Below are 14,576 nucleotides of genomic sequence, written 5' to 3'. Positions count from 1 at the left end.
AAAATCGGAGACCCCATCCAAAATTTGGGGCCCCGAGCATCGTGTCGTCTTTTGTCATGGATTGATGCCTCACCGTCCAACTTGCATGGCTGATTTGAGGGCTTTAAATGAAATTGCCCGCCCAGCCTGCCATCTCGTACGGCTACGCTGAGTTTTTGGTCCACTAAAAGTTTGCATTTGGTTGCAGCAAAATTTTCACCTTTCGCGCAGTTAAAATTATTCATTCCAGGATCAGGATCACAAGTCATTTAATATAACTGATGCTCAAAAGAACAAAGTTTTGTGCATTAGATTCCCAGATTTTTTTTTTCCTTCAGAATTTTTCTTCAGTCTTTCCCAATACTGATAATAAATTGAAGTTCTAGAGTGTTCGACAGGACCTCGTGTTCTTCTTATTACTTTGGAGATCATCAATACATCTCATTCAAGCTAAAGCAGTATGACTAGCTACATGCAAAGATTCATCTGTCTAGTTTTTTCCAATCAGTACATATGGTCGAGATGCCATATGAAGCTCGGCTAATCTCTAACAACCTTCTAAGTCCCGCCACCTGAGGTAAACTAGCCCATCAAGATAATGTGTATAAGCCCCTGCCACTACCAACACATGAAACAGTTGATGACTATGCCCAGCAATGTCAAATTTGCCAGGCTTCCATCTCTCCGGAACCCTCATGGCATAGATCAAGGCTCCAAACCCATAGAACAATCCCATTAATATCTCATAACCAGTGGTTTGGACGGCCTCTGGTTTATCCCTAAACAATATTAGCTTATGAAGTACTGGTGCAACCCCTGAGATGCCCATTCCAAAGAAGAGGGAAGCTCGAAAGCTCCGAAACTTGGGCTTCTCGAAAACTGGAAGGAGAGAGATGACGATGGTGGCAATACCTAACACTGTTATGAACCCCAGATAAAGGTTGCAAAGGAATGGGTAGCACATAAATGAGTAGTAGATAGGAGGGTAGAAAGATGTCGAGATGAGAGCAGCAATTCCGGCATAGTCAAGTCTGAGCATTATGTAGGAAAGGCGCTCTGAGTGACAACAAAGGAGGTGGCATGTGCTGCTGGCTAGCAAGCAGAACATGGCTCCTCCTAAGAATGTGAAAATGGGCCATCTTGTGATTGCCTGAACTGTAATTGGAGCTAACTTGTTGACCACATCATCTTTTAGACATGCTGCATTCATTTAAATGTTAAGTGAAGACGTTAGGCCTGATACTGGAGAAACAACAGTAAGACATCAAACGGGAGAAGCAACTTGGTCCTGAATTCCAAAGGCATATCTCTAAGCATTTAGATACGTTTCTAGAATGCAGGTTTATAGTTAAAAAACCTAAACAGGTTTAAAACTTGCAAACCTCCTGGTTGATACCATGCAAACTCTTGCAAGAACAACTCTCTAAAGGTGTGTACCAATGGGATCAATTGATAAGATCTCTTGGAATAGCACAACAGGTTCGGGATTTGAATCCCACTCATATGAGAGTTTGGTGGGCAGTTTGGTTTTCATTTATGTAACTTTAGAAAAGTGATATTTTTTTCCCATTTGAGGAATCTCAATTGAACCACAATAAATAAGAACATGAATATACCTAAAGCTTAAATAAGCAAGAAGAACAAGCTTAAAAATTAATAACAGTAACTAAAGATGTGGTAGCTTAAATTACAGAAAACACAATCAACTGTTAGATAAACTTGAGATAAATGTTTAGGCAAGAAATCAGGGAGAGATATATGCCAAACCTGAAAGTGATGTGAGAAAATCCATTGAAGGCCAAGACATCTTTATCTTTAAGACATCCATTAATCTATGAGGATCAGGTATGTTAGGCATCGAAGGAAAGCAACTCAAGAGTTGTTCTTGAATCTTGTGCCAATCAGCAACCGGGAGCATGTCACGGAAGCGTTGGAGGGAATCTAGATGCACAACCGCTGGAACCCTCATTGCCGTGTAAATGGTAAGAAAGAGGAAAAGGAAGAACCCTATCAAATGCCTGGAACAAAAATGAATAGTTTTGAGCATGGAGAACATGACAAGCTGGTCTACATCTTCTTTGCCTAAAAATGGCATGCATCAAAGATAATGCAACGGTATATCTTATAAGAATGACAAAATATGTTTACAATTACAACATATCTAGAGGCAAAGAAATAGTTCATAAAGCTTTTTGATGCCAAGGAGACGCATAGAGAAAACTAATTCATGAATCATCATCAACACTATGATTGACAGAGTGCATTTTGCAAGCAAAAATTATAATCAAAATTGAAAGCTAATAAGAAAAAAATCCTTACGTCCAGACATTGAGAGTCTCATTGTGAATGGAGAAGATGCTAAGAAGGATCTGCTTCAAAGGCCATTCTGATCTGTAGTAACCCACAATGTACTCATTGTCCCTCAAATACAATGGTAATTTTTGGTACTCAACAAGATGCCATTTTGCTTTTTTCCAGTTTTTTTTGGCCTTGCCTTCTTTGCAATCCAAGAGATCACATGTTTCCCATGGATCAACAGAACTTTCACTATGACTATTCATCATCTGTTTAATCTTTAAACCACAAAAGAAAAAAAAGGGGGGAATTCATCAAACAATAGTAGACAAATATAATTAGATAAACTACAAGCAAGAAAAAGAACCCTCTTCTTGGATACGCAGAGAGATAATATCTCTTATTCTCATCCTTGTCATAAGGGTATAATTTATGAGCTATATTAAATATCATTACTGCTATTATTGATATAATTGTAATTAATTCATATCCCTAATCTCTTATCCTAGGTCTTATCACCATAATATCTTACTTTGAATCCTATCATTATCATTAATATACTTCACCGGCCATTGCCATTCTGTAATCTGTATAATTGATTCATATATATAACTCCATTTACTAGGAAGGACATGCAATTGAAACGAATTAAAGCTAAAACAAAACAAATAAGGCAAAGGGAAAAGACGCGTGCACCTGAGTTTCAAAACCCGTAATTAGATTTCAAATTATCGGCCAGTCTCTTGTAATAATAAAGAAAGAAATCCAGGAATTTTTTTTTTTTTTTGGGGAGAAAATTCAGGTTAATAGGTGCGATATCATTATCGTTTGAAGATAAAAATAGTTGCTGTTGATAAACGAGGTAAAGTGTTTTGATTCAGACCTCCATTTCTGGGGATTGACAAGTAAAACATAACGACGGATTTTCTAAGACCACGCAACCTCCCAAATATTTTAACACGTGTCTTGCACGGTGCCACCTAAAAAGGTTACGCTGACGGCCGACATCGCACAATGTTAATGTGAATTATTCTCAAGATTATAAGTGATTTTATTAAGTTAAAAACTCTCGAAAAAATGAGATTTTTTTTTAAACGGTTACTTCATTAAATAGATCTTCATAATACTCAAGTCCTATACTATAAGAATTAATTAATTTATTGACTGATTGAATTAACCAATATCCTCAACTCCGAAAGTCGTCATCGACCAGAACGAATTTCTTTTACGAACCAAATCAAACATATTAAAATAATCGTAATTTGTCATAAGAGCCACTTTGAAGAGGAGGAAGAATCTTATTTTTTATTCTCAAGTTTTGACCCATGGAGAATGCCAAACAAAGTAGCCTTAAAATTTCTCCAAATTTTTCTGGTTAGGTAGATAAGATATAATAATGGATCCATTAATTTAAAAAAGAAAAATGAGTTTGTTTTGAGATGACTGACTTGTTATCTTGAGTCCCATATAATTTAATCAGGCGACGCTGCTCCGCTCTCAAACTAGGCGGGTGAAGTGAAACATATAGATATGGTTGCAACTGCAACTGCAACCTTCTGGCATACAAATGACGCGAAACAGTTCAAGAGATGGTTTTGTTGCTAAACTGTGAGGAAAAAATAAAAATATTAATAAAATATTCAAATAGAGCAGGAATTTTTCTCACACATTAATAAAGCAAATGCAAAATCTATTACAGTTTCCCCGGATATGCCTTAAATTGGAGACGAGGAGGCTGGGGATTGGAGCTTCAACTATAACATTTCCCCGTTGGGGATAGGTACAAGCATTTCAATTTTCAAATGGTGCGCTGAACAATCAACGTTTAGTATTAAAGACCAAAATACCTGAAATTTCTAATTGCATCTACAGAATGGCCAAGGGCACACAATAATGACCATCAGGAATTTGAATTATCTTTCCATCTAATATTTATAAACACCACTTCTTATCTTTCCATCTAATATTTATAAACAGTCCTTCCATGATTCTTCTTCTGCCCCGTCTTTTTCCACCACCATCAGCAAACCTGCATTCACAAGATATTCACCAACTCAATGACAAGATTAATAGAGAAATTTGCCAATTAAAGGATATTGATCAAACCATATAGCAAGAAAGCAGAAAAGAAGTGCCATGAGCAAGTGAATGATGATGATGAAATCATTTAGTTGTGTGTGCAGGCATAAGTTTCTAAGCTATATCCTAAATCACACCACATTTTCTCCATGCGTATCTTATTTCCATAAGCTAGTTTCCACGCATCTCATAGGTGCATGCAATTAATCATTAGTAATGTCCTAAAAAAAGTTTGTGAGCTGACCTAGAGAATTCTCTTTCATGTCTATCCAAAAGGAGATAGCGGCTATAGAAGTTAGCATTAATATCTGAGGTTTCACCAATTCTCACTACGGAATGCACCATAGCAAGGAAGTACTTAACTACTGAAGTTCTCTGACATAAATTTAGAACACTCTGCTGCAAGGTCCAAAGTTGCAGCTCAAGAATAGATTTTCTTTCCTATAGTTCTCCCCCATTCAGTTGCCAAATGCACAGAGTTCTATTAAAAAACAAATTTAGTTGATTGCCTTCAATCTGAACTTCTAAACAAAAGACATGCACCAGAGACCTAAAGAACTAATAAACCTTCAACAGCAACATCCAACATTCCACATCATCCTTTGCATTTTGGCAACAATTGTCCAATCCCAAATTGCCAATTGATTTCCTCTATTACCTCCAAATGAACTTACAACTTAAAATATTCCAATCTAGCTAGTTGGTTATTTACTTAAACACATCAAGTCCTAAAGATTGCACAAATTCCTATTCTTGCCATAAGTACACATGCACAGTGCTGAAATATGGCTGAACACCGTAGAAACTGAGACACATACATGGATTAGGTGACCTTAGCCCAAAATTATGCCGCACCTTTAAATAGGCACATTAACATTTATGATCAATATAGGAGAACAGAAGAAAATGCAACTGTAGAGACTACAAGAAAGAAAGACATTGCAATCCATGCATTTGCTTTGCGGACCTTTTGTCCTGCAAATTACAGTTTAGATAAAACTTTTGATGAGTTTTAAAAGGGCATCACTTGATTTAACTAGTTAAGAACAAGACATGTACAACCCGGCTGAATTTGTGGCTTAAAAAGACTCGAGAAACTTCCAGAAAGTGTGAACAGACTTATACAATATCATATATTGTTTGAAAACAATTATCAAAATCTGTTCGCACCGCTGTCATGTCCTCTCAGAACGACTCATATTTTCTATGTCGACGTAGTGTAATTAGATCAGTAGTTTAAATGCTGAATAGAAAATAAGCAACATGAGTCCATACTGCAAAACACCAAATAATTATTCCTTCGTTCACAGTACTTATTTCTTAAAAATAAATAAATAAATAATAAAAGGAGAAACTCGTTCATACTCACAAAAAGAATAGTTCTGATCAGGCATCAGCTGGAGCTCCGGCCCCACCAACACTGTCTCCTTTCTTCACCCAAACCATCATCCCCCTCGCATTTTTTGCCTCTCGCCCTCCACGATCACGGAGGTGGTTAGTGTACTTACCGCGATGAAAACTCCACCCTTTATTTGATTGTGGCCTCGCAGACTTGTTGCTTCCGCCGTCGATTGACATATCCTGAAATTTTCCTTCCATCTCGACGGTTGGATCAGCGACAACTACATCCTCTGTCGCAACACTTGCTTCCGGCGCGTGGGTTTCACCTCCTCCTCCGATAGCCCCCCCATCCTCTGCACGTGCCTTCCTCCACTTCTTCCTGCGCCAGTCCTTTCTTTTACTCGCATTTTTCTTCAAACCCTCTCCCTCAGCCTCTAATTCTATCCGCTTCTCAGTGCTTGCAAGTGCTACCCCTGATTTCTCTTGTTGTTGATCGTCTTCGCTCCCCTTTTGCTTTCGCTGTTGCTGTTGCTGCTCTTTCACCTTTTGCTTTCGCTGTTGCGGTTGCTGCTCTTTCTGTTTCATCCATCGCTCTTGGAGTTGAACGAGAGTCACGTAGTTCGGAGGAAGAGAAGGAAGCTTTCTCTTATTTTCTTCCATTTTTCTCTTTCGTTCTGCTGAATCAAATCAAGTCAGAGACATCTGAGCGACTGACCAGCGCAAGCTGGTTTCTGTTTCTTGTCCAACAAGTGTTGTTTTCTCTACGCCTTGTTTTCTCTCATCTTTTTCTGCACTCAGCACTACTTTTTTCCTTTTCCTTTCAAGCGAAATAAAGTAAGGTGCTTTTGACTGCTCACTCTTAAGGAAGCTGCCAAATTCATATTATTGCCTTGTCCCTTTGCCCTTGCAGCCTATGGACTCTTAACTAGTAGAACTCTTTCCACTCTGTCCATTTGCTACTGGCCCACAAAGTTTTCTTGCTTCAGTGGAGCTATTGGCACCTTTCAAAAGTACTGTCAACACCCCTTTTCTTTTGCTTTAATACCCATTAAAATATTAAAATTATTCCATGAATAACCTTAGTAAATTTAGAAGTAGAGAAGATGATGATTAATTGAAGAGAAGAGTTGAGTTTTTTTTAATTATTTCCTTAAATTTGTAAAAAAATTAAAAGATAAAAAATAGGTGGGATTCGCGAGCAAGAAGGCAAATAATAGAGAAAGGAAAGAAAACTCGTAGGCTCTTGTCAAATCAATACAGTTTCGCTTATAGATAATAATAAAAAAATAATGGAGAAAGTTGAATTTTCAAATAAGATGAATGCTTGAAAGAAAGCCAAGTTATTGAAGTTATCACAATGGCACAACAACATCAACAATAAACTAATGAATTTTGAAAACTATGAGAGTTGTAGTTGAATGAGCAAGACAATGATGGGTAATTGTTATTCACAAACGTAACAACAAATTATGAATACAAAAATAAATAAAAATAGAATTTGCAACCCATATGCAATAACAAGTTCTTTGCAATTCTTCCATTATTTTGAATTAGACTGAAAAATGAAAAAAAAAAAAAAAGATATTCTACATGTGGGTGCAAAAAGTTCATTATATGAAGTCTGCAATCATGAAAAAAAAAAATAACTTAAGCTTCTTCTTTTTTTTTTAAATTAGTGATATGTATTGTAGAGTCAGAGATCTATCGACAGTTACATATGATATTTAATGGGTCAATTACATATATCGTATAATAATAGAGTTTAAATTTCTATCTTCATTAATTGTTGAGAGTATATTCCACTCATAAACCAATAACAAAGAAGTCTAGCTTCACTTAAATTATTAAGGGAGGACATAGAAATCTCTTAAAGGGTCTTTAACCCCAGCTTTCACACCGAGCACTATCAATGAGTGGTTTTGAGTTTGAATTGATATGAATGGTTTTTGACCTACAGTTTGAGCTAATGAGATTAAATAACTTCACTTTATTTGTTGAAAATAGTGATGAGAATGCCATTTGGGGGATAAACAAGCCCAACCCTATTTGATTGAATGTGAAGATGAGATCTAGGAGTAAGTTTCCGATCCGAATCTGTTCGGTTCAGTTCGGATTAGCTCTTAGAATCCAAATGGTTAAAATTTGAAACCCGATCATTTTTTATTTCAGTTCAGATTCAACCCCAACTGAATTAAAAACCCGAACGAGTTTACTGTTAAAATAAAAAAATAGAAACAAAAGAGGTATAAAAGGCAAAAAATTAAAAAAAAAAATCCCTAATCTCCTTCCCCATACCGCATAACACACACACCCTAATCGCTAACCCTAAGTTAAAAAACATCGACGCCACGACGCCACCACTTTCACCTCCTTACCGAAGCTGCTACTATCGTCTCTGCCACCTTAATTCTTGAAACGATTTTCTCTTCTGTCGCTCGTCTCTGCCTTTATCTTCGTTCGCCATCATCAGCAGCACAAGGTAAGATTATTGTCTGTAATTTGGGACTTTGGATCCTATTATTGATGATTGTTTATAGATGATTGTTCAATATAACTTGGGTGATGGTTATTTAAATACTGTAGGTTGGTTGGGAAAGTGTTCGCCATCATCAATAAAAAGTCAAAAAATAACAACTGTCATAAGTTTCTCTTATTTATTCACTTTTCTAATTTCTTCTTCCATCGACAAGCAACAAACTTTGCAATTGATCAAGGCTGGCATTTAATTCATATGAAACTGAATTTGGAATTTTAGGTGGCTGGGATTTGATTCATTTGAAGATGAACATGGAATTTTAGGTTATAACTCGAATTGTAACACCAACTCAAAGAAAGATCTGAATTTTCAATCCGATCCGATCGGAAGCTCAAATTTGAACCAATCAAATTGAATTAGCTCGGTTCAGTTTCGTTTGGGTTTAAGTTTCAAATCCGATTGAGTGGAATTCGCCAACTTAAATGGATTTATGTTTCAAATCCGATTGAGTGGAATTCGCCAACTTAAATGGATTGTAACCCAAACCGAAACCTAAACAACTCGAACCAATATTCGATTTGCCCCATCCCTAATGAGATCGAACAAGGAGTCAAAGGACAAAGTGACAAGGCAGTCACGATAGTATTGGAGGAGATAACAATATTTAGATGAATCCAAAATTTTTTATCGAAATTTGAACAAAAAATCACTATTTTTTGGTGTCACCAACAGCATAACTACGTAGATCAGCCGAGAATGAATCAAATAGTATCGGTAGCGATTTCCACGTGCAATCGGAGGCGGCAGTGCGACGGTCTAGTGGCAACGACCGGCTATCCATCAATCTTTATATTTTTATTTTTTTCAAATGGATAAATATAGAATATATCCTAATTTTTTTAAAAAAATTTATAGATAACAATATTTAATTAAAATAAACTAATTAATTTAAAATTCTAAAAAGGATAAATTTGAAATTTTTGATTTTTAGGGAGGACTTTAGATTCCGAATCAAAACCTTACTTTGATGGAATTTAAAATTTCTTGAAAATTGAATTCCAACAGCAAGTGCCAGAAAATATTGCCACTTGGCCCCCACCAGGTGTCCCTTAAAAATTGATTAATTCAAATAACATGTGTATTTTATATTGATCCCGAATTAAAGATCAATATACACTCAGTTCATATTGATTCTAGATTATAAATCAATATTGGATGTCAGTTATAACTAACTCCATAATCAATATTGGTTGTCAGTTATAACTAACTCCATATTTGAGATTAATGTCCGATAGATGATTCACTCAAAAAGTCTAGAGAAAACAAATAAAAATCAACCAAGCAATGTTTAGAAATAAGAGATAAAAGATCAAGAAATGGTCTTTTGAACACTGGAGTGCCTTTTGTAGGCACACATTCAAGTTTAATCAATAAAGAATTACGAGAATTAAGAGTGATTTCCAGAATCTCGAGAGAAATCAAGGACAGTTGTTTATCTGTGTTACATTTGACTGTCATTAAAAAGTGTACATTTAATAAAGATAAAATTATTAATTTTTTCACTTACAATGTTGATTAATGTACTTATTATTCCTGAATTATCTTAATACTCTCCTAATAAACTTTTACGTTAATTTGTAATATGTTAATTTTTATATTATAAAAATTTCAGGAATAAAGATGGAATTGAAACTAAAAGCGAGAACTAAAGAAGAATTGTTGAAGTCATTTGGAATGCATTATTGAGAAGATGTAATAAATAAAAAAGAAAGTGAGCCTCGACTATTGTGATAGTCAAGTAGCTACCTTCCCACTTAACTATCACTCGATTCAATGTAAGAAGATAAGCAATAAAAAAATAAATGGAAGATGTTAGTTGTCTATAAAAAGTAAGGAGCAGCGAAGGGAATGAGTGCAGAGAAAAGGAGGAGCTGAGACTGTAACTATAAAGAAATTTCTTCTTTGTTAGTTAGTTCTCTTGTAATATATTTTAGAAAGTTGTTAAATAAAATGAGTATTTTATTTATCAATATGAGTGACTAATTTTATAAGTTGAGGTGAAAGGTGAAGCTCAAAAATTTAAATTATTAATTAATTACTCTCTCAAGTGAGTATTAAAGTTTGTTTTATTTGTTATATTTTTCTTCCTTACTAGTTTTTTTATGCCATGTTAATTTATAGATCATGATCTCTTCATAATTATATGGTATTTGACATAATGTCGAGACGTCGATATAGTTGTGGCACATTAGGTATTTGGTCTCGTATTTATCCATACTAATAGTTAGTTAATAATTAAATGACATAATAATTAATTGGCAAAATAAATGCAAAATTCAAATATGAGAGACTATTATAACCATAGTTTGAAATCTGAGAGTGGATCTTATAATCTTAGCATATTTTTAGATTGATTCTAATTAATTTCTTTTCCTACAATTAATTTTTTTTTGTTTAATAATTGACTACTAAATTTTAAATTCTCTGTAGTTCGACTCCGAGCTCATCGGGTGATATTATAATTAAACACTTTTATATTTGAAAGTAAACAACACTTTTGAGTCATGCCAATATTGAATTATCTTGAATTATCTTACACTTAATGAATGAAGGTTTAAGCACCTTCACCATTGTTTTCTTATTGATCCAACAACGGAAATGGGAATGTATTTTAATTACCTTTCCTCCCTCCTCTGCTTCCAACCGAACATCACTTAGGCTGTAAGCCAACTCCCTGTCATTAAAAGTAATTTATTAACATTTAAATGTGGCCTACTATCATGAAAATTAAAGTTTTATTTTAAAATGAGGTATTAGTGTCAAGGTATGAGCCAAACTCTACTAGGAATCGATTAAATTATTTGACCCATCGACAAATTGAGATTGTATCAATTGGCAAGTATCTCTGTGATTGAACGTACATAGATATCAAAACACTTCGCATTACACTGCTTATTGTGTCGGCTTGATTCTGCAATTCCTTCAACACCGGAAGATATGTTTTTGTGCATAATTCTTAATAAAGTTTCGTATTTTTTGATCTTCTTGTAGACCCTCGCAATAGTTTTTTGGTTTTGCAAACCAAAGAGAATGATGACTTTGTGCATCTCATGAAAAGTTAATGATGAAATATTCCTTTAATTATCTTCTTAAAAGTCAAAATGGTAGACAAATTTTAAATTAAATTTTAAAGTTCTTATTTCTTTCATATTTTGAATAAGATGGCTAATTAAATAAAATTATTTAAAAACTATTAAATTAGAGCAAGTTCGGTAATGTTGTTGTTTTTAGAATAATTATCATTTTAGTAATTTTTTAAAAAATTACTTTTGGAAAAATCATATCATTCTACTGTAAATTTTAAAAAATAGAGCATGAATAGTTTTTTAAATTTGATTTTGATAGTCAAACTTTATACTTAATACAATTTCATATATATCCTCATATATATTATAACAATCTAAAATCCTTATTAATTAGGAAATAAAATTATTAACTTTAAAGAGATTATTATCATTACCAATGATATTGAGATAATAAAAAATAAATAAACTTCATAATATAAAATATATTTTTTTAGTTATTAGTTATTCATATGCACAATAAAAAAATTATAAACATGTTTATAAATGAGTAAATTAATTTTATTTAACATTTTACAATAATTTAATATTTTATCAAATACATATGACTGCTTTTAGAACTCATTGCACTTTTTTTTAAAATCAAATGTTTAACTAATTCTTTTTATTGTTGATTATTTTTTCAACACAATTAACGATAATAATTTTAAAAAAACTACTCATTCTCTAATTTTTAAACCGTAAAATGATATAAATTTTTAAAAAATAATTTTAAAAAATTAACTAGACACCAAATTAAATTTTTAATTTTTTAAAATTATTTTAAATTCTCCCAAAAATAATCCTAATAGAACCTTGGTCTCTAAAGGCGGTTAGTGGTTATTTATATTTTCTTTCTTTAAAATCTTATTAATGATATTCAATCAATTTCAAATGAGTGATGATACTGTCACAAACTCTTGTATAAATTTATCTTATACAAACTGATGTGGTATTAATTCATTAGTTGAATGAAAATATAAAATAATAAAAATAAATTATATAGGTCAAGAAATATTTAATTCAACTAATAAATTAATGTGACATTAATTTATACAAAATAAATTTATATAATAATTTATAACTATATCATTACTCATTTCAACATAAAGAGCATCCGTTCATTCTCCACGATTAAGAAAAAAACAAATCACAAAATCGACAATTAGAATCAGGACGAGAAGTCTCCCGAAGGAAACGTAATCTAGTGACGTGGTGGTGAACAGCAAACGCACCGCTGCGGCGCTGATAGGGAAAAGGAGGCACGCTTTACCACCAATACAAAGCATCTCAACGACTCAACCCCAGGCCAGGGCCACGTGTAGCGATTTGGTTTCATGTAAGTTTAACCTCCGAAGACTCATCTTCCAATCAGAATCTAACTCATCCCGTTGCATCTTGCATGCAATGGAAGATGAGCAGCTGACACGCGAGAAGACGCCAAAAATAACCGACCCAGTAAAGGGCGCTTTCGTAAAAAACCTAAAACCGAAGAAGAAACGGAAAATGACCAAACCAATCCGGATAGGTGTATCCACGCATGGCGGCCTAATGCACACGCGTTATAACTGAGAGTCTTTTTGATTGGTGTGATAAAGGCCAAGGCAAAGCAGCTGGGGGCAGGGGGAGTGGGGCTCATTTGTCAAAAAACTAGAGACCATTGTTTATAAGTTTGGTGATATTGATATGCGTTGTAGCGTGCATGGACCCACGAATCATACTCAAATCCCACATGTCTCTGAATGTAAAACCGCTCAAACACGTACCCACCGTACGCCTCCAAGTGTCACCCCATCATGCTTCCATCCTTCATGTTGCCGATCCCTCATTGGCTATTCCTCACAAATAAAAACCGCCCAATTACATTCATCTTTCCCAAAACCTCATTCCCTTCTGTACTTATTCCCCCTCACTGTTAGCGCTTCTCGCACTCTAGCTAGGCTCTAGCATCCATTTGTTTTACATTTTGAAAACAAGGGCAGCAGCCATGATCAGGACCATGAGTCCTTTCTCCGCCGCTACCACGGCTAAAACAGCTGAGATTATGTCTAGGTACAGGCCCATAGCTCCAAAGCCTGAGGCTCCTGTGAGTCCCATGAGTGAGAGCGCGAAGATCAGACAGTCTCCTTATCTTCGGAATTTATGGCCGCAACTTCAGGCTAGGCCAACAAGAACCAGGAAGAGAGGTAGAGCAGCTATTTCACCACCCACCATCAAAAGATCAAGAACCCATTTATTTGGCCTTTCTTCTCCTTGTCATGCAACATCATCCCCTGCCAAGAATCCATCTTTACAGGGTTTTGCTCATCCGCATGCTCATGGAGTTGCTCAGTTTACTCTTCCAAACCACCTGGCTACCGTTCCCGCCAGCTGCAGCTTGGATAATCCTGCCAGCACCGCCACCACCATAACAACAAATTTGGTGACACTTCCGCTTCTTCCGTGCACTCCTGTTGTTTCCGAGCAGACAACACCACTTGAACTCAGCAATTGTGTGGAATCATTCGGAGAGGTAAACGTCATTGATTTGAACAAGGTGGCTGAAATCCCGGAAGAGAAAGATCTATTACTGCAACTCCAGGGACCTCCCAGTCCCACCAACAATGTTATCTCACCGCGGCCGGTCCGGCCAGTTGGCTCAAGCATAAGCGTCGGTTGCATCAATGAAGACTCAAGATTAACTCCTGAAGCGCAAGTGGTTACTAAAAAACCAGAGGAAGTCGAAGAGGAGGTGGAGTCGGAGGCCCTGCCCGCCGTCATATCAGATTCACATAACAGAGTGAGGATGGCGAATTCTGCTTTCAAGGAAATGGTGGGTCAGCCAGAATGTTCGTGGCTTGATCTAATGGTGATCAATAATAGCTCATGTAAGAGAATCTGTGGGGAGGTGATGCTTAATTTTTCTGATTCGGCAGGAATGCCCAATAATTCGTCAAACGGGTTTTCATGCTGGGTTAGAATAGAATGGGGAAGTGATGGCAAGAAGAACTCGGTAGATGCTTTCTGTGATGTAATCAGACTGTCCTGTGAGATCAAGGACTACCTCTTCGCATGGAGGTTCCATCCTCAGGCTTCTCAGTCCTGTTGCCATGTTTGAGTTTCGAATTTGTACACACAACTAGTTTAGTTGCTACAAATTGCACCTTAGCTTATCTTTCATGTATACATAAAACATAAGTGTATATAGTTTTTGTCAACTTCTGTCTAGCGAGCATAGCAATGTGTAATATAATCTGTTTTTCTTCTTTAAATTGGGGGGCTTTTTTGGCTGACAATTTAGGCAA

General features: G+C 35.4%; 3 protein-coding genes and 1 long non-coding RNA gene across 4 annotated transcripts; 2 read left to right on the top strand and 2 right to left on the bottom strand.

The window, feature by feature from the left end:
* Positions 1-369: 369 nt before the first annotated feature.
* Positions 370-3,217, bottom strand: LOC102629075 (heptahelical transmembrane protein 4-like). The gene is made up of 4 exons (XM_006472250.4): positions 2,971-3,217; positions 2,299-2,552; positions 1,747-1,997; positions 370-1,179 (listed from the first exon to the last, which is right to left on the bottom strand). The coding sequence occupies exons 2-4, from the start codon at positions 2,541-2,543 to the stop codon at positions 527-529; spliced, it is 1,149 nt and encodes a 382-aa protein (XP_006472313.2). The 5' UTR covers positions 2,544-2,552; positions 2,971-3,217; the 3' UTR covers positions 370-526.
* A 702-nt stretch (positions 3,218-3,919) lies between these two features.
* Positions 3,920-6,547, bottom strand: LOC102628608 (uncharacterized). The gene is made up of 2 exons (XM_006472248.4): positions 5,723-6,547; positions 3,920-4,303 (listed from the first exon to the last, which is right to left on the bottom strand). The coding sequence occupies exon 1, from the start codon at positions 6,352-6,354 to the stop codon at positions 5,740-5,742; it is 615 nt and encodes a 204-aa protein (XP_006472311.2). The 5' UTR covers positions 6,355-6,547; the 3' UTR covers positions 3,920-4,303; positions 5,723-5,739.
* A 1,174-nt stretch (positions 6,548-7,721) lies between these two features.
* Positions 7,722-8,347, top strand: LOC127902108 (uncharacterized). The gene is made up of 2 exons (XR_008054613.1): positions 7,722-8,173; positions 8,278-8,347. It is a non-coding gene; the product is annotated as an uncharacterized LOC127902108 (long non-coding RNA).
* Positions 8,348-13,175: 4,828 nt separating this feature from the next.
* Positions 13,176-14,489, top strand: LOC102628317 (uncharacterized). The gene has a single exon (XM_006472247.4). It carries the CDS (start codon positions 13,280-13,282, stop codon positions 14,387-14,389), a length of 1,110 nt encoding a protein of 369 aa, XP_006472310.2. The 5' UTR covers positions 13,176-13,279; the 3' UTR covers positions 14,390-14,489.
* The last annotated feature ends 87 nt before the right edge of the window (positions 14,490-14,576 follow it).

Source organism: Citrus sinensis, chromosome 5 (genome assembly GCF_022201045.2).
Source record: "Citrus sinensis cultivar Valencia sweet orange chromosome 5, DVS_A1.0, whole genome shotgun sequence".
In the NCBI taxonomy this organism is placed as follows: domain Eukaryota; kingdom Viridiplantae; phylum Streptophyta; class Magnoliopsida; order Sapindales; family Rutaceae; genus Citrus; species Citrus sinensis.
The sequence above is the reverse complement of the archived record's forward strand: the minus strand, read 5'-3'. Positions and strand labels throughout refer to the sequence as shown.